This window comes from Elephas maximus, chromosome 3 (genome assembly GCF_024166365.1).
Source record: "Elephas maximus indicus isolate mEleMax1 chromosome 3, mEleMax1 primary haplotype, whole genome shotgun sequence".
NCBI lineage: Eukaryota > Metazoa > Chordata > Mammalia > Proboscidea > Elephantidae > Elephas > Elephas maximus.
The window spans coordinates 52156348-52174049 of NC_064821.1; the positions used below are offsets into that span (position 1 = coordinate 52156348).

Consider the following 17702-nt stretch of genomic DNA (forward strand, 5'->3'; position numbering starts at 1 on the left):
ATGGGATTCAGCAGTCAATTCACATTCATACACTTAAAAAGAAAAAAAAAAAATCCTTTAAAATATTTCATTACTTGAGAAAGCCTGCTTTTCCAATTTTTTGGTGTGAATTATTTCCCTCCCTTTTATAGAAGTCCTTCTTAAAGACCATTAAAAAGTGATTTCTTTATTTTAGCCCTAGGTGGTACTTTCTTGGCGATCTTATTTTATTTCCTTAAATCTTAGAAAAACTTGATCTTGTAACATATCAGTGCTGGTTCTGTAGAATTCCATAAGGGCTGCTTGAAGTGTGTCAGTTGTTAAAGTATGTGTGATCACATAAACATATCTTACCTCTCCACATATACAGCCAAACCTAATTGATTTAGGCCTATATGAAGTGAATAATTGCCTTCTTTTTTTCACCAGAGGTCAGTTTGCATTTACATTTGCCCTTTAATACATTTGCATGTGTGAGGTTTGCCTAATATGCATTCGTGTGGTTAAAGAACAGGAAATAATTCTGAAGTCAAAGCTTGCAGAGGGGTTATTTATTTACCCTTGACTTCCATGACTTCTGTGTGTTTGGAATTGTTTTACATAAATCTGTGTTTTAATGAGTGCAGATGGGAATTTTTTACATATCCTTTCCTTTCATTTTTCTCAACCATAGCTTGTGCGTAAGCCATAATCTCTAAGTCAGATTCTTTCAAAATCTTGAGGTTAATCTCCTCAAGCCATTGATTTATTTAAACCAGCTACAGAGAGGCTGTAGAGATGAATCAAATGAAAGCACAACACGTGCTCTCCAGTTGAAATAAACTAAAGAAGAAGGAAGGTTTTTATGTTGAAATACTTAAATAATAGCATTTACCTAGTAATTTGTCTTGCCTCCCCCTCCCCATCCAAAAAAAAAATTTTGGCAAAAAGCAAGAACTGGCCTCTTTGACAGTTACTTGTAATTACTCCTCCAGGTATCTGTGAAGGAGATCAGTATTGCCATCTCCTCTTCGAAAGCTGAGAGGAATAAATATATAAGGCAGCGCTGGAGGGAGAACCAGTCTTCCCTCCTCGTAACCGGCGTGTGAGAGCGGTTAGATGAGAACAGATCAATGATGCAGAAGCTGTACAAATGTGTAACTCTGAGACTTGGGTGAAGAGGCCTTGGGAAGTTTACAAAGTCAATAATTGAGTCACGCTGGTGAAATACACTTACCCCGTTAACAATTAACCGAAGGTATACTACCTGTGTAAGAAGTATATACTACCTGTGTAAGAAAAGTGTGTAGTATTTTCAGTAAGAGTTAGAGTCCATTTTATTCTGTATTAGCTCTTCTTAATTTTTATACCCTTGAAATATAATAGAAATGGCTAAGCTTCTATGTTTTCTATTTTGTTTTCATTTCCATACTTACTTAGAAAGATGAGAAAATGCCTCCCATGTGGGGAGACTTCTAGAAAACAAGTACATTACCATGGCCTAATTTCATTCGAACCATGTTGCTATTAGATACATTTTCTTAAGAAGATAAACCCCCTAAGGAAAGCAACAGTATACCATAGGGCCGAGACATTGGCTTTTGTGGCGTTTTACCTAGATTAAAGCACCTGAGGCAATTCGCTCTTGACATTTGCTCTTCATTGAAAAGATAGTATCTTCCTGCAAAATTACATAGTTTTCAATGGGTATTGAGTTATATGTAACATTTCTGCAAATGACTTACATATGGCAATAAATGTCGTGGTCCTGTTACCCTTCTGTCTATGAGATCGGGGAGGCTGATGGAAGTGCCGAGTATTGCCGAGTTTTTGGACGATCTCGTAGGGACTGAGACTTCCAGGATTTTAAAGATCCAGTCACACATCCTTCCACCCTCAACCACCATTCCTTTGTTCTAGTTTCATTTTGTTTCTTTCCAGGAATCTGTCCCTTCAGCTTCCCCAGTGTGTACTCCCAAACACAGTATTAGGAAAATGACAAGCACGGAGGACTCCAGAGGGACCCATTCTGAGGGGCTCTTCATGATGCGTCCTGCTGGAATGAGTTTAGGCTGTCTGAAGAGTGAGTTTACATCGAGTACCTTGACCAAGCAGCAAGGGCAACAAGCTACGTCCTCTGTCGGCCAAGTTTCCAGTAGTCCAGGTAAAAGAGGAGAGAAGAGCTGAGTAAGGAGGGTGAGAAAATTCATGAGACTGTTCCAGGAACCTAAGGGGAGATGTGTTATATACCAGTAGATGCTGACAAAGAGATAGCATTTCTTTAGTGGTAATCTGATTGTGATATTTCTTTAGAAGGCTTAACAGTTTTAGGATGTAGACTTAGCATTGAATGGTTTTGAAAGTAGGGTTAAATTAACAAGATAGAGCCTACATAAAGAGATTTTAGATTTACTAGGACTTTTTCTTATAGCTCAAGATAGTTGCCACTCCCCAGTTAGATAGTGATAATATAACTAGAGAAATTCCTTCATCCATATAAGCTGCTCTCCAGGCAATAATTGTAAAAAATAAAAAAGAACCATTAAAAAAAAATATTAATGTGAATTAGGTAAAAACGGAAGTACTATCAGTAACAGTTTTTAAAAGACATGAAACATCCATTTGTGGGCGCTCTTCTCCAGAATATGAGTTAGCTATTCCAAATGAGGGAAACCCTGGTGGCATAGTGGTTAAGTGCTACGGCTGCTAACCAAAGGGTCAGCAGTTCGAATCCGCCAGGGGCTCCTTGGAAACTCTATGGGGCAGTTCTACTCTGTACTGTAGGGTTGCTATGAGTCGGAATCGACTCGACGGCACTGGGTTTGGTTTGGTTATTCCAAATGAGAGCCTAATTTTGGCCTGTTTTTAAACGTGTTCTGAATGGGTGGTGGATATATGGGGTAAGAGAGGGGAAGCAGAGTGTGATTAGTCATGAAGCTCAGTGCAGTGTGATTGGACTTTGAGAGCTGTAGGCCACCATGCTGAGGGAGGCTGCTGCTTGTTTCTGGAATTCCCCTATTGATACACTACCTTCGATTAAAGGAGCGGCTTTCAAAGTGCTTCTATGTGTCCCTAGGGAATTGCTAGAGCCCTTGATCCCTGTTCCCTACCCCTTCTACCAGATCAGCTGCACTTTGATCTGTTTCATATACTTATCAATATAATCAGCCAGTCAAGAGCTATTTATTCAGTGCCTGCTTAATTCCACGTGTTGTAATATTTGTTCCCTGGTATATTAACATGCAAGCTAGACCTGGTTCTTACCATCACAGAACTTACAGACTAATGGGAAAGACATTAAATAAACACACACTTATCGATATATAGATTATGATAAATATTATGAAGGGGAAGACAGACTAGTAGAAGCCAAAAGAACAGAGAGGACTCAATTTAGATTGAGACGGGAGGGTCATGCCACAGGGAAGGCTGTCCAGGCAGCAAGGAGCTGGGCATTTTCGGGGAAACAAAAGTCAGAGATCCTGAGGCTTAGTGAGTAAGGTGGAAAATGGCTTGAGTGAGTGCCTTTCAGGGATTTGGGGGAGTTTGCATAAAGGAAGGGAATGAATCTATGGTCTGATTTATTTTCTAAAGAAGTATTATTATTTTTTTGTGTGTGAAGAGAATGAATTTGTGAGGGCCAGAATGAAATTAAGTAGGTATATTGGATGATCCAGGCAAGAATGAAGGTGGTTTGGATTAGATCAGTGGCATAGGAAATGGTTACATGCAATATTTGTTTCAAAAAAGAATTCTACTGCTGGAAAGAGTGTAAATCTTTGCGTGACATTGTCTCTACATGAGACCCCTGTTGCATATCGCTAGAAGGAATTGCATGTTAAGTAAGTCATTCTACCCATAAACACTTCAGGCTCAGTTAGTGTTTCAAAATAGGAATGAGACACTGAGGGGACACAGTGTTTCACAATGTGTGTTTGGTGTGGAGGTCAGGTAGGCAGGAAATGGCAAGCACATGGAGCATTGCATAGGGAGGTCTTGGGCCATAATGGAGACATCTGGACAGTCCACTTTCAAGATGGTGCTGGGTAGTGGTAAGTAGGGGGAGGCAGGTAGTTCTAAATGCTTTCTAGAGACAGAATGAACTTTCTTTGACTTTTTGGTTTTGTTCAGGGCCAGCCTTTTCTGGGTTCCGTTTTCTTGATCATCTCTCTCTTCCTGGGTCCTTGTAGAAGACCATGTCTGCCTGCTAGATTGCATCGTTGTGGACCTACAGGACATGGACATCTTTGCTGCAGAGAGGCATCCGCGAGAGTACTCTAAGGCATCAGAGGACAACAGCGGCGATCTGATCTTCCCTTCCTATTTTGTGCGACAGACAGGAGGAAGCCTCTTAACTGAGCCTTGTAGGCTGAAATTGCAGGTGGAAAGGAATTTGGATAAGTGAGTGTTTTACATCTGAATATCTGTCTCGTGTAAGTAGACTATTAATAACTTAGAAATCAGTGCCGTTAAGGTAAATCTGGAAGAACACAGGTATTCACTTGTTTATCTAATAAATATTTGAGTCCCTGCTATTTGCTAGACATGAGGGGCTACTGTCAGGAAAGAAGAAAAAAAAAAAAGTCTGTCCTCAGGGGGTTACATTCTGTTGAGGGGTATAGGAAGGCCAGTAGATGACCCTAGTACAGTGTATGATTCAGTGTTACAAACTGGTAGGAGATAGCGTCCGGTGCTATGGAAACAAAGAGGAAAGGCCCTGAGTCTAGCATGGATTTGTGGGGGCGGGTAGTGAGGGCAGGGGAAGTATTCTAGAACAGGTGACATTGGATTACGTGTCCTCTTTACAATAGATCCTGGACCTGCACGATTGCTGTTCACGCCAAACTCCATTTAATCAGTCTAACTGTGCAGGTGCAGTTTTGCCTGTTCCCTCCATTTAGCTTTTGGAAAGTACTCCATAGATGCTAATGAACTGACCCTAATTTACCTTTTAATTGGCCTTGGTACACAGGATGCTTAACTCTATAGTTGAGAGCATTGCTTCAGTTGTCATTAGTTCACATCTGGCTGGGAAACCTTTTTCAAAATCCAGATTCCCAGACTCCAGTTGAGACCATCAGGATCTGACTCTCAGGGCTGACACGCAAGTGTATTTTATTTAACAAGGTCCTCTGGGGGTGCTTTTGCCAGCCTGAGCCAGGATGAGGAACCACTGGTTACAGGGCGTGAGCGCTCTCCGTTTGAGGCATTGGTTTTGGAGGAAGCAGCAACATTCCCATCTCAGCTGTAGAAAAAGATGAGGTGCGACTGTAAAGCAATAAAAGAGATTTTCATTTGTGGCGTTTTGGAAAGCAGTCTCGTTTCTTACGTGGAGTATGACTTTAATTTCTCTCTGGCCACTCCCTTCGTAGTTCTTGGGTTTGGGCAAGTCATTTAATGTCACTTTTTTAGTTTCTGTCTGCATTAATGATACAATTTAGCTGTTCCTGGGCTGTTCCTGTTGCATTCTTTCTTGTTGTTTAAGTGCTCCCTGGCTGGTGTTCAGTTGTGGTTGGCACGGGCTGTATTTGGTTTTACTGGCTTAGCGGTCTTAAGAGGAGCTTCATTATTTAGAAATGGAACACTTTGTTTTCTTTTCAAGCAAAGCTTTTAAAAAAAAGAAAGTGCTTTGGTACTCTGCTTATCTAAACGTTACCCACTTCCATCAGTGTTTATGTACATACAGATAATTATACTCCACCAGCTCGGAGAGAAGGTGATACTGAACACAAGGTGTTCCGTCAGCTTCTCAAGTCACAGAAATGGGCTTGGTAGCTCTTTTTAGTGTTTCTTTGTGGATTGCATCATTGGTCTTCTTTAACTTCTTGTCTGTAGGTTTTCTTTATAGACAGTGATTTTTTTTTACATTCCTTTTCCACTTCAAATCCTAACCGTTTACTTTATCTACTCAGACCAGACTGTCTATAAAAATCTGTTGCCATCGAGTTGATTCCCACTCGCAGTGACCCTGTAGGACAGAGTAGAACTGCCCCATAGGGTTTCCAAGAAGCGGATGGTGAATTCAAACTGCTGACCTTTTGGCTAACAGCTGAGTTCTTAACCACTGCACCACCAGGGCTCCATAGTGTCTAAAGGACCCATAATGTCCATATCATCCATGTGAATTTACAGAAGGCTCTTCAGTGTTGGAATAAGGTACTTACTCCCCCGAGCACTGATGGCCTAGTGGCCCAGTGGTTAAGAGCTATGGCTGCTAACCAAAAGGTCAGCAGTTCGAATCTACCAGCCACTCCTTGGAAATCCTGTGGGGCAGTTCTACCATGTCCTGTAGGGTTGCGGTGAGTAGGAACCGACTCAATGGCAGTGGTTTGGCTTTTGGTTAGCAGTCATTAAAGGAGGCCTGGTTACACACTGGTTAAGCACTTGGCTGCTAACTGAAAGGTCAGTGGATCAAACCCACCAACCACTCCGCAGGAGAAAGATGTGGCAGTCTGCTTCCCTAAAGATTTACAGCCTTGGAAACTCCATGGGGCACTTCTACTCTGTCCTATAGGGTTGCTATGATTTGGAATTAACTTGACAGCAATGGGTTTGGTTTAGCAATGGTTAAGTGCTTAGCTGCTCACTGAAAGGTTGGCAGTTTCAATTAGTAGCTTGAACCTTTCAGTTAGCAACTTGAACCCACCAGCTGCTCTGTGGGAAAAAGATGTTTCAGCCTGCTTCTGTAGATTACAGCCTTGGAGACCCTATGGGGCAGTTTTACTCTGTCTTACACAGTTGCTCTGCATCATGATCGACTTGATGGCAATGGGTTTGGTTTTTTTTCTTTAGGGCATTTTCTTATTTTCAGTTTTACTTCTGCCCATCCCAGCTGAGATGTGTAGTCTGGGTTCAGCACGAAACACTGGTTTCTTCCTTAAAACAAAGCGAACAAACAAAAAAACCCAGTTGCTGTTGAGTCAACCTCAATTCATGGCAACCCCATGTGTGTCAGAGTAGAACTGTACTCCGTAGGGTTTTCAATGGCTGAGTTTTTGAAAGTAGATTGCCAGGCCTTTCTTCTTAGATGCCTCCGAGTGGACTTGAACTGCCAACCTTTTCTTAAGCAGCTAGGCGTGTTAGCCATTTGCACCACCCAGAGACTCCTTTCTCCTTTAGTTGCCACTAAACCTGAAGACTCATTAATAACCTGTGATATGCATATGACACAAGCTTGCTTGCTGAAAGTGAAGAGGACTTGAAGCAACTTACTGATGAAGATCAAAGACTATAGCCTTCAGTATAGAGTGCACCTCAACTTAAAGAAAATACAGATCCTCACAACTGGACCAATAAGCAACATCATGATAAATGGAGAAAATATTGAAGTTGTCAAGGATTTCATTTTACTTAGATCCAGAATGAACGCCTATGGAAGCAACAGTCAAGAAATCAAACAACTCATTGCATTGGGCAAATCTGCTGCAAAAGATCTCTTTAAAGTGTTCAAAAGTAAAGATGTCATTTTGAGGACTAAGGTGTACCTGAATTAAACCATGGTATTTTCAGTCGCCTCTTACGCATGTGAAAGCTGGACAATGGATAAGGAAGATTGAAGAAGAATTGATGCCTTTGAATTCTGGTATTGGCAAGGAATATTGAACATACCATGATTGCCAGAAGAATGAACAAATCTCCAGGAAGAAGTGCAGCCAGAATGCTCCTTAGAATCAAGAATGGTGAGATTCATCTCACATACTTTGGACATGTTTCAGGAGGGAGCAGTCCCTAGAGAAGGACATCATGCTTGGTAAACTAGATGGTCAGTGAAAAAGAGGAAGACCCTTGATGAAATGGATTGACACAGTGGTTGCAACAATGGGTTCAAGCATAACAACAATTGTGAGGGTGGCACAGGACTGGGCAGTGTTTTGTTCTGTCGTGCATAGAATCTCTATGAGTTGGAACTGACTTGATGGCACCTAACAGCAACAGCAACAAACCTTGAAGAGCTAAATAGTTTGGTATCTCTTCCTTTTTGCTCTCCCAGCTATAATGTTAACCTCTTTCTGAGCATCATAAGGTCTTTCCGTATGAAGAGATTAGTTAGATCGTTATATTAGATTTAAGGATTTTCTACATGTAAATTTTGGGAGAAAAAGGGAGTAAAGGACTCTGGTCATACTAACTTGCTTCACTTGGAACCACATGAAATTTTTGTCATTGGAAATTAGAAATTAACTGGTTGGTAATGGAGGTGGGTACAGTTTAGCCCTCATACTTGGGTGTGAGCTATGTCAATGTTAAGTCAGTGATTTGTTTGTGAAAGTGACCTTTTTTCTTTTTTCATAGAGAAATAAGTCATACTGTGCCAGATATGTCTATCCATGGCAACCTATCCTCAGTCCACTGCTCCCTGGACTTATATAAATACAAGCTGATCCGTGGCTTATTAGAGAACAACCTTGGAGAGCCCATAGAGGAATTTATGCGGCCTTACGATTTACAAGATCCAAGAATTCATGTGAGTGTGACCTTATGTTGTTCTATAACTCTCATAGTCTCAGCTGATGGTCACGCTATGTACATAGTCCGCAGACTCACCTGGGCAAAGAAGGTAGAACCAGCAAATTAGATTTCTTGTCATCTTAATTGAATTTTTAAGTTGGCATCATCAGTTAGGAATTGATCCGTATTCTCCTTTTGCAGACTGTTCTGAGTGGAGAAGTGTACACTGGCATGTGTTTCCTCGTTGATATGGTAAATGTGAGTCTGGAGCTTAAAGATCCAAAAGGAAAAGAAGGTGCTGGGTCCCTAGCCAGGTATGGCTTTATTGATACTATTTGACTTTTAATAATGATAATAGTCATACCAATAATACGAGTATTTTCTGCATTAGCATAGAGCGGAAGTTGTAGAGTGGCAGTGCACAGGCAGAGTGTGGTCTGCAAGTGCCTCGATTGCTCTACACAGTGCTTTTTAAAAGTTTAAATTCATTGCTGCATCAGTCAGGATGGGTTAGGTTATGCTGTAATGATACACCCATTGCTGTCATATCAGTTCGAACTCATAGAGACTCTATAGGACAGAGTAGAATTGCCCCATAGGGTTTCTAAACCTGTAATCTTTACGGAAGCTGACTTCCACATCTTTCTCCCGTGGACCAGCTGGGGGGTTAGAACTGCCAACCTTTTGGTTAGCTGCTGAGCACTTACCAGTGGTTTAAAACAACAAAGATGTATTCATCTCGCAAAGTACATGTCCATTCTAGGTCTCAAGGGTGCTCTGCTGCTTGTAGTCTCTCGGGCTGACAGGAACCAGCATCTTGATGTGCCAGAGAGAAAAACAAGAGCTCTGGGGGGATCTTGAATGACTATTAATATGCTCTGGCAAATCTCACTGGCCAGAACTAATCACATGGTCCTACACAACAAGACAGGGGCCAGGAAGTGTAATCTTACTGTGTACCTGGAGACCCAGAATTATTTGGTGAGTAGCACTGATTATGACCTTAGTAGGCAACATTGAAAAATTTGGGAATTGCAAATAAAAAGTCTGAATTTCAACTTCTTTAGAAAAATTGAAAGCTTTTGGCAATAGGGGGCCCATGCTTTCACTGGGAAGCATCTGGAAACTGAGTGACACCTGCTCCCTTAAGATATGGCATGTGCTTACCTAGCAGTTTACTTATTTATTTCACTTACCTGGTCACGGTTGACGTAAATTTTTAATTACCGATATAGTGCAGTGCCCTTTCGCACATAATAAGCTAGGTTTTCGTTTTGATCTCTTAACAACCCCGTAAGATAGCTAGGTAGATACTACCTCTCTTTTCCAGATAGAAGTTTTGACTGGCATAAAAAGGTCATGTGGCTGGAAAAGTGGTAGACCCAATATTTGAAAACAGGACTTCAAGGCTATCTTCCCCTCTGAGCCACTGTGTCTTCTATTTTGTCTTTTTCTTCAGAGCCTGTCATCTTCTGTATCTAATCAGCTGATGAGAGTGTGGTACAGCGAAGCTGGGGTCCCAGCCTGATTGGTGTTCCCGCATTTTTTTCCTGATGACTGGCTATGCCTTTAGTTTGTGCCAACACAGAGAATGCCTTATAATTCTGTACGCATGGTCATAATCATACTAAGTACGAATTGCTCACTGCTGCTTCCCCTCTTGTTAAAAAAAAAAAGGGGAGTTCAAATGCATTTCCTGTCAGTGCATCAGCTCTATTATTTCTCTGTAAGAAGAGCATCATTTGTTCTGGCTGTTCCCAGCAGGCAATAGTGGCCTTGTATAAAAATCCCAGGGCAACTGGAGACAGAATCTTCCAGGAAGGCTAGTTGTTGCTAGAGGAAAGACCGGACTGTGAGGGCATGCTAGGAAAATTAATTTCTCGATCTAAGAGGACCCTAAGTTAAATAAGCAGTTCTATTTTGGATTCCAGAGGGACTAGAAGAGTTTGGGGATTATTACAGATGAAAGAGCGCCTTAGGTTTATGGTGGGGACTGGGAATACAGATGAGCCAAAGTATAATAAATCTGTGGTATTATTGTTCCTCATGGGGTTCCTAGGGACCAGATCATCTCTTTGGAAAAGCAAGAAACCAGGGCCCAACAACACTGATCCGTTCTGATCGTTCTTATAGCAAAACCAATGAAGTATCTCTGAATGAAAGCTGTCCTTCTCCGTAGAACTTTGATATGCTTAGGATCTTGTTATCTTCTGGAACGTCCGTGATTTTGTAAAATGGAAGAGTTATGTTTAACATCTTAATCTACTTTCTCCCTCTTAGATTTGACTTCAAGCAATGTAAATTGCTCTATGAGAGTTTTTCCAACCAAACCAAGTCCATTAACTTGGTTTCCCATTCCATGATGGCTTTTGACACCCGCTATGCTGGGCAGAAGACGAGCCCTGGCCTGACAAACGTGTTCAGCTGCATCTTTCAGCCCTCCAAGAACAGCAGCACCACCCAGGGTTCCATTCAGATTGAACTACATTTCAGGTAGTAGGATCCAGCCCCTGAGACTCTGCTTTCCTTTGTCAAGACATTTGCTTTTGTCGCCAACAGGCCAAGTCCATGTTGGCTCAAGAACAGCCAAGCGTTGGAGGGATCACTGAGAAGATAAATAATGATTTAACAGTTTAGTGTACTGTATATTAACGTATTATTCTTGTAATCTTGTAGTTTCATTTATTGGCCAAAAGATGTCTCTGTTGCCTTAAAAAAAAAAAAGTAGTCCACAGTTGAGCCAGGTCCTTAAAATAAACTTCCTTGTTCCCTGTGAGCTGTAAACTTTTAATATAGAGAGCAACTTAGGAAAGGAAGAAATTATCCTGGTTCAGAAAGAAAGAAAAAAAAACAAAACAAGAAAAAACTTTTAGTCTGTACAAATAATCAAAGGAAAGATAGTTTAGATTTAAATTGCCTGTTTACCTATTTAAGCCATGCTGACTCACTTCTGTATGTATAAAGAGCTTTAGCTGTTTTGCCCTAGATTATGCTTTTCTTCCTGGTATTATGAGAGGCAGTGTTGCATGTGGAAAGAGCATATGTTTTGGAATCAGAGCTGGGCTCAAAACCTTATTCTACCACTTCCCAGCTATGCATCCTGGGACAGGTTGTTTACAGTGTTTTTCTCATATAACACACATGCATATAATGCTCACAAAAATAATACACCGGGATTGTGTGGTTGGTGAAACATGTAACGTGCGTGTTATGTGCGTAAAGATATGGCAACCTCTTCGAGTGGCAGTTTCCTCCTCTGTAAAATAGAAATACCTGTACCTATCTCATAGGGTTGGTGTAACAACTAAATGAGATAGATCTGGCATACTGCTTGGCACAGATGGTAGCTGTTATTGTTACTCCTGATGTGGTTTGTGTATTTTATGATATACTTCTGTGAGACTTGATGATTAAGGAGCACAAATCTGAATACTGAAAAATTAGGTCTGATCTAAGGGATTCCTTCAGTGATAATCCAGAAGGAGATCTTTGGAGCTGATGTCAATTTAATTCAATTAGTGTTCATTGTTATCAGACATGTAAATATAAATCAGTAAGTAGAAAAGCTGGAAAAAACGTGGTAGTTATACAAAAAAGAAAAAAATGTCATCAAGACTATTCTTGTATTTATATATGCATGACATTTCTATGAGCTGTTCACTGAATTCCCCAGGGTTCAGATTTTTTTAGGGAGAGCTCATGGTCTTTTCATGTACCCTTAGAAAGTTCAGCAAAGTAGACATTTAAACTCTTGCATGAACTTTTAAAAAGTTCAATAGTAGGAATGCTACCCAACAAACCCACTGCCGTCCAGTCGATTCCGACTCATAGCGACCCCATAGGACAGAGTATAATTGCCCCCAAAGAGTTTCCAAGGAGTGCCTGACGGATTCAAAGTGCCTAATAATAGGAATGCTAGTTTCCTTTTATTGAGCCCTACCATGAGCCAGACACTTTGGCTACTGTTAATTCAGCTCTCACAACAAGGCTGCAAAGTGGGTGACTTTTCCCCCATTTTATAGATGCAAAAGTAGAAGCTTGAAGAGGGTAAGTAACACTTCCAGGGTCACTCAGCTAGTAAGTGAAGTATCTGAACTCAAACCTGGGTCTCTGACTTCACAGCCTGTGTCCTTTCTAACAGCCTCAGGCCCACCAGGTTTCTAGTTATTGGGCTGATCGCCAGTCAGATAAGATGGTTGTGATTTGCACTTCCTTTGTTTGAGGATGATGTTTACTTGAATAAAAGATTCGCACATATTTGGTCCATCTGCAGAAACAATTTCTTTTTGGCTTTGCTTTATTATTATTATTGATGTAATTTCCTAAACTACCAACTAGTCGTTCCAAAAAAGAAACCAAACTCATAGTGACCCTGTAAGACAGAGTAGAACTGCCCTCTGGGGTTTCAAGGAGCAGCTGGTGAATTTGAACTGTTGACCTTTTGGTTAGCAGCCGAGCTCTTAACCGTTGTGCCACCAGGTCTCCCTAGTTGTTCCACATATCACATTTTTAATATATAAGAGGACATGGAGCCTTGAAATATTATTCTAAGTATCCCCCTTTGGTATATAATTTCTTGGAGTCAATGATAAAAGCTCTTGCTAACAGAAATACCATTGTTAGTGAGAGGGTTAAAATGCTGTCTTGATTGGAACTTTTGAACGCTTTCTGTGTCTCAAGAAGAATTACTCTTCTGTTGGGATTGTGTGTGTCAAATATAAATCACTTCACAGTGTTTAAAGGCTTGAAATACTTTCCAGAAAAGGGATCAGACATATTTTGACTTTCCAGCGAGTGCCTAGCTCTGACAATCTATGTTCAAACTGGGGTGGAAAAGTTTTACTGAGGGCAACATTTTTTCTCTATTACTAAAGGGAAAGTGTTTCTGTGGAAAATGTTGGGTCTGTGTGGAGGGAGACATGCATCGTTGTGTCCTTTCTCTGGAGGCATTGAGCCAGGCTTTGGAGAAATGAAGAACGAGAGAAACCAGTCTTAGCAGCGTCTCCAAATCAACTTTTCCTGAATAGATAGGGCAGGGAACTAGGTATGTGTAGTAGCTGGAGTCCCAGAATTCCTCTCTTGGGCTTATAAAATCAGGTTCAACCTAGAATACCTTATAGAAGTATCCTTAGCCCATTCCCCCCCACCCCCCACTACCCAGCTGTGCCTACTCATAGGTCCTGAATAGGCCTCTTACCATACTGGAGGTTGAGGCCAGGGGCCTGAGATTCCTCCTTGGGCCTTCATCTCACATATGGAATTTGGGGTGTTGGGGCCTCCTGTCTGTCCTCTTCCCAGCCCCCATCCCCCACCCCTGTCCCACCGCCTACAGAGTGCTTGGGGATATGACCGTGGCAACTATCATCTTGTTTGTTTTCCTTCTCAAGCTGACAGATCTAGGCTCTCAGGTTGGTTTCAGCTTGAGAAACCATCTAAACCTGTTGCCGTCTAGTCGATTCTGACTCATAGTGACCTTGTAGGACAGAGTAGAACTACCTGTAGGGTTTCCAAGGAGCAGCTGGTGGATTCGAACTGCCAACGAGCTGAGCTCTTAACCACTGTGTCACCAGGGCTCCGAAAAAACCATCTAGTGTATATAAACTTGGAGTTTATAAAGAAGTGATCCTAGATATCAGAGAAAGAGTGCCTCATTAGTCTTCTTGAAATAGTCTCTAGGGAAGAAAACTGAAACCTACTATGTGCCAGGTACTTTTTATCTCTTACAGTATTTCTCATTTTATAAGTGAGGAAACAAGTTCAGAGATGGTAGATGACTTATCCAAGGTAACAGAATTTGTAAGTGACAGGGCTTCGAAGCTTGTACTCTTTTCACTACCCTAGTGTTCTTCAGCCTCTGCGCTATTGACATTTTGGGTCAGGTAATGCTTCATTGTGGGGGCTATCCTGTGCATTGTTGGGTGTTTAGCATCATCCCTGGCTTCTGCCCACTCAATGCCAGTAGCAGCCTGCTCCAAATGTAACGGTGAAAAATGTCTGTAGATGTGGCCAGATGTGTCCTGGGGACAAAGTCATCCCTGGATGAGAATCACTTGACTACACTATATTGCTTTCTTATACCTATTTCTTCATGTTTAAAAATATGATTAACTTTTGAGAGATGCACACTGAATGTGTAATTAAGCCATTGTTCAGAGTTTATTGATACTTGATGTCAGTTTAGAAAATACTGGCATACCACTTGCCAAAACCAAGTAATTTATCGATTATTGAAATATATATTATGTTCCTTTTTCCTATTCTCTTTTTTTCTGTCTTTTTTTCCTTGCAGATCTACCAAGGATTCCTCCTGTTTCACAGTAGTTCTCAACAATCTCCGTGTGTTTCTCATATTTGACTGGCTACTGTTAGTCCATGATTTTCTCCACACTCCCAGTGATATTAAGAAACAAGACATTGTTACTCCTCGCCACCGTAACTCTAGCAGCGAATCTGCTGTAGTCCCCAAAACTGTGAAGAGTGGGGTAGTTACCAAGCGGTCTTCCCTTCCTGTGTCCACTGAAAGGCACCTGGAGGTCAAGGTCAATGTAACAGGTGATTATATACAGGTGTGATTCATTGATTCTTAATTTGGATGTTAGGTTCAATATGTGTCTTACAGAATAACTTTGCTATTGCCTGTCACTTTTTGACACAAACACATATTTGCATCTTTTACAGACCAACAGGTGTCAAAGTTCTTGACCTCCATTTTCAGGTGTGAACTGCCTGGTCCACCCTGGAGGCGGCAGGGGTCTCTTGTCCTCTTCTGCCAGCCTAGTTCATATGTTCAGCCTGAGCATTCTCTTGAGCATCCACCTGGACAGTGGCCTTTTTCCCCAACGTTAAGTCAGGCTGCAATTCTCTGTTTGATTTTTAGAGCCCCAACAGATGTCCCTTACTAAGTTTAGGCAAATTTGGCATGTGAAAATCTGAGTTTAGAAGATAAGTAAGTGAGGGGGTTGTTATTTTCTTTATAAAAAGAGTATATTCTCTTACAAATGGGTTTACTATGGTTTTTGTTAAGTAGGGTACTCTTCTAGTGCGTCTGTATGTATTTCTGTATTTAGTTTTATGTCTGTGATATACTCTACCTACTTCTCAGTGGTTTTGAAGAAGCTAATTAGCACAATGCATTTTAAACCCATTCAGTTTCAAAAATTGAGTTTATACAGTTTTTGATGAAAACACACAGTGTAAATCAGAGTAAACTTGGCATATACAAATGAATAGAAAACGGTCTGCATTGAATGATTTCATAAATTTCGACATTAACTTGGTGTACGTTCTTAATGAGCAGCTGCAGAGATGACATCGTGCCTTATGCTGCCTGAGTGGCGTTAGTGTCTGAATCTACTTCCTGCGATTTTAAAGCAGATCGTTTCTTGGACAAAGGGCGATTTTCTCTGCTTCTGAATATCTGTTAGGCCTCCTAGGAGACCTCGCTTAAAAATGTATCCTGAAGAGAGAAACTGGATCCCAATCCTTGTCTGCCTGTGCACGCTTTGTTGGCTCAGCCGTGCCTGGCCAGATACAGAGAATTTGTTCAGGATGACAGTGACACACAATGTCGGCAGCCACCCTGGAGAAACAGCTCACACTGGTTAATGTTCTCCCCTGGTGGAAACGTGCTATTCAGTTTACAGCAGCTTGGAGTTCTCTAGCTCCCCAGCTTCAGCTTGAGTGACGATGCTGTCCTTTCCAGGCACAGAGTTTGTGGTGGTTGAAGATGTGTCCTGCTTCGATACCAATGCCATCATTCTGAAAGGCACCACAGTGCTCACCTATAAGCCCCGTTTTGTCGACCGCCCCTTTTCAGGAAGTTTGTTTGGCATCGAGGTAAGGAGTCTGTGTGTTGATCAAAATACTGTATGTTTGGCTCAAGAGAAAAACATCTGCGAGAGAACTTTATCTCCTGAACTTTCATTAGGGGAAATAATTCATGGAATTGGATGACCCTGGCCTGTGCTTTCTCTTCAGATCTTGCAGGTTATTCTAATGTGTAAATTTAGTCGTATGATCTTAGGCTATAAGTATACAGAGGGACTTTACCTTTTTCTCTTACATTTTCCCTTTCTCAAGGAGTTCTAGGAGACTGTTCTAGTCTCCAGTACTGTGTGAGGTACCGGTTGTTACTCTAGTCCTGCAGGACTACCTGTACCTGTTGCCATCAAGTCAATTCCGACTCGTAGCGACCCTATAAGACAGAGTAGAACTGCCCGATAAGGGTTTCCAAGTAGCGGGTGATAGATTTGAACTGGCGACCTTTTGGTTAGCAGCCAGGCTCTTAACCACCGTGCCACCAGAGCTCCTCAGTAGGACTAGTCCTTGGCAAATTTGTGAAGGTGAGGAAATGGTCTTCCCCATATTGAGTGCTTATCTCTAGGAAGAGCTAGGGCTTCATGGTAATGGAAACTTGTTTATAAAAGGTGTTAAGGGTTTTGGTATTATCCTTTCAGCCCTAAAAGGCCAGCTCTAGAGAGTGATGCATAACCTAGAGGAGTGATCCTAAGAGTGTTGCCTTAGATTCTATTGTAATCTCATGAAGAGAGAATTTGCCCCTAGTGGCCTTTGTAGCCTGTAAATTACATTTTACTGCATTAAGCAAAAACCTGCTCTGTCTCCTTTTAAGCCATGTGTTGTAGAGACAGAGGGGAGATGAGAAAGATTATTGTTTCTATCAAATGTTCTCAATTCATTGAGCTAACGTTCCTCTTGTTATAATGTTAGAGTATCTGTTGGGGCTAGCTGGTGTCTATTCATCGTTCCTTTCCTTTTACAACCGAACTTCTCATGCCCTGTTCTTTCCAGTGGTATTGCTCAGAGATTGAATAAAACTTATTTTCACTGTCAGCAGTGTGTGTGTGTGTGTGTGTATATATATATATATATTTGGTCAGCTGTAGATGAATAAAACATGTAGGGATTTCACTTTTGACCACTTGTTTTCCTCATGTAAGAAACCTCCACTTGAGAGGAAGGATTTGTATGCTGGTATAGTGTGAGTTGGTCATGAAATTGCAATTCATCTGCTTTCCAAGCCACTACAATACCAGCTTTGAATGGAAAATCTTGGTGATTGATTAATGAACTGTCAGGTACAATTGGGTTTTGTGTAGCAGAAGCCCCTGAAGAAAAAAAGGAAAATGAAACTTTTCTGCTCCAAAGTCTTAGAAAAACTGCGTGGCAAAATATTTGAGATTCCTGGAAACTCCTTTCAGTCTTGTGTTTTAGGCAGCATAATTGGATCTGAATTTTAAAACCTCCTTGAGACATCATTGGGGAAGAATTTATAAAGA

At 41.3% G+C, this 17702-nt stretch overlaps 1 protein-coding gene across 6 annotated transcripts in view; it reads left to right on the top strand.

Annotated features, from left to right (window-relative positions):
- VPS13D (vacuolar protein sorting 13 homolog D) overlaps positions 1 to 17702 on the top strand; it is a 273685-nt gene that overhangs the window by 60334 nt on the left and 195649 nt on the right. For all 6 annotated transcript variants that reach the window (XM_049877954.1, XM_049877956.1, XM_049877957.1 and 3 more), the window contains 7 exons: positions 1900 to 2122; positions 4149 to 4359; positions 8251 to 8422; positions 8608 to 8720; positions 10687 to 10899; positions 14696 to 14958; positions 16109 to 16242. In XM_049877954.1, the coding sequence (XP_049733911.1) occupies positions 1900 to 2122; positions 4149 to 4359; positions 8251 to 8422; positions 8608 to 8720; positions 10687 to 10899; positions 14696 to 14958; positions 16109 to 16242 (1329 nt within the window). The remainder of the gene's footprint in view (positions 1 to 1899; positions 2123 to 4148; positions 4360 to 8250; positions 8423 to 8607; positions 8721 to 10686; positions 10900 to 14695; positions 14959 to 16108; positions 16243 to 17702) is intronic.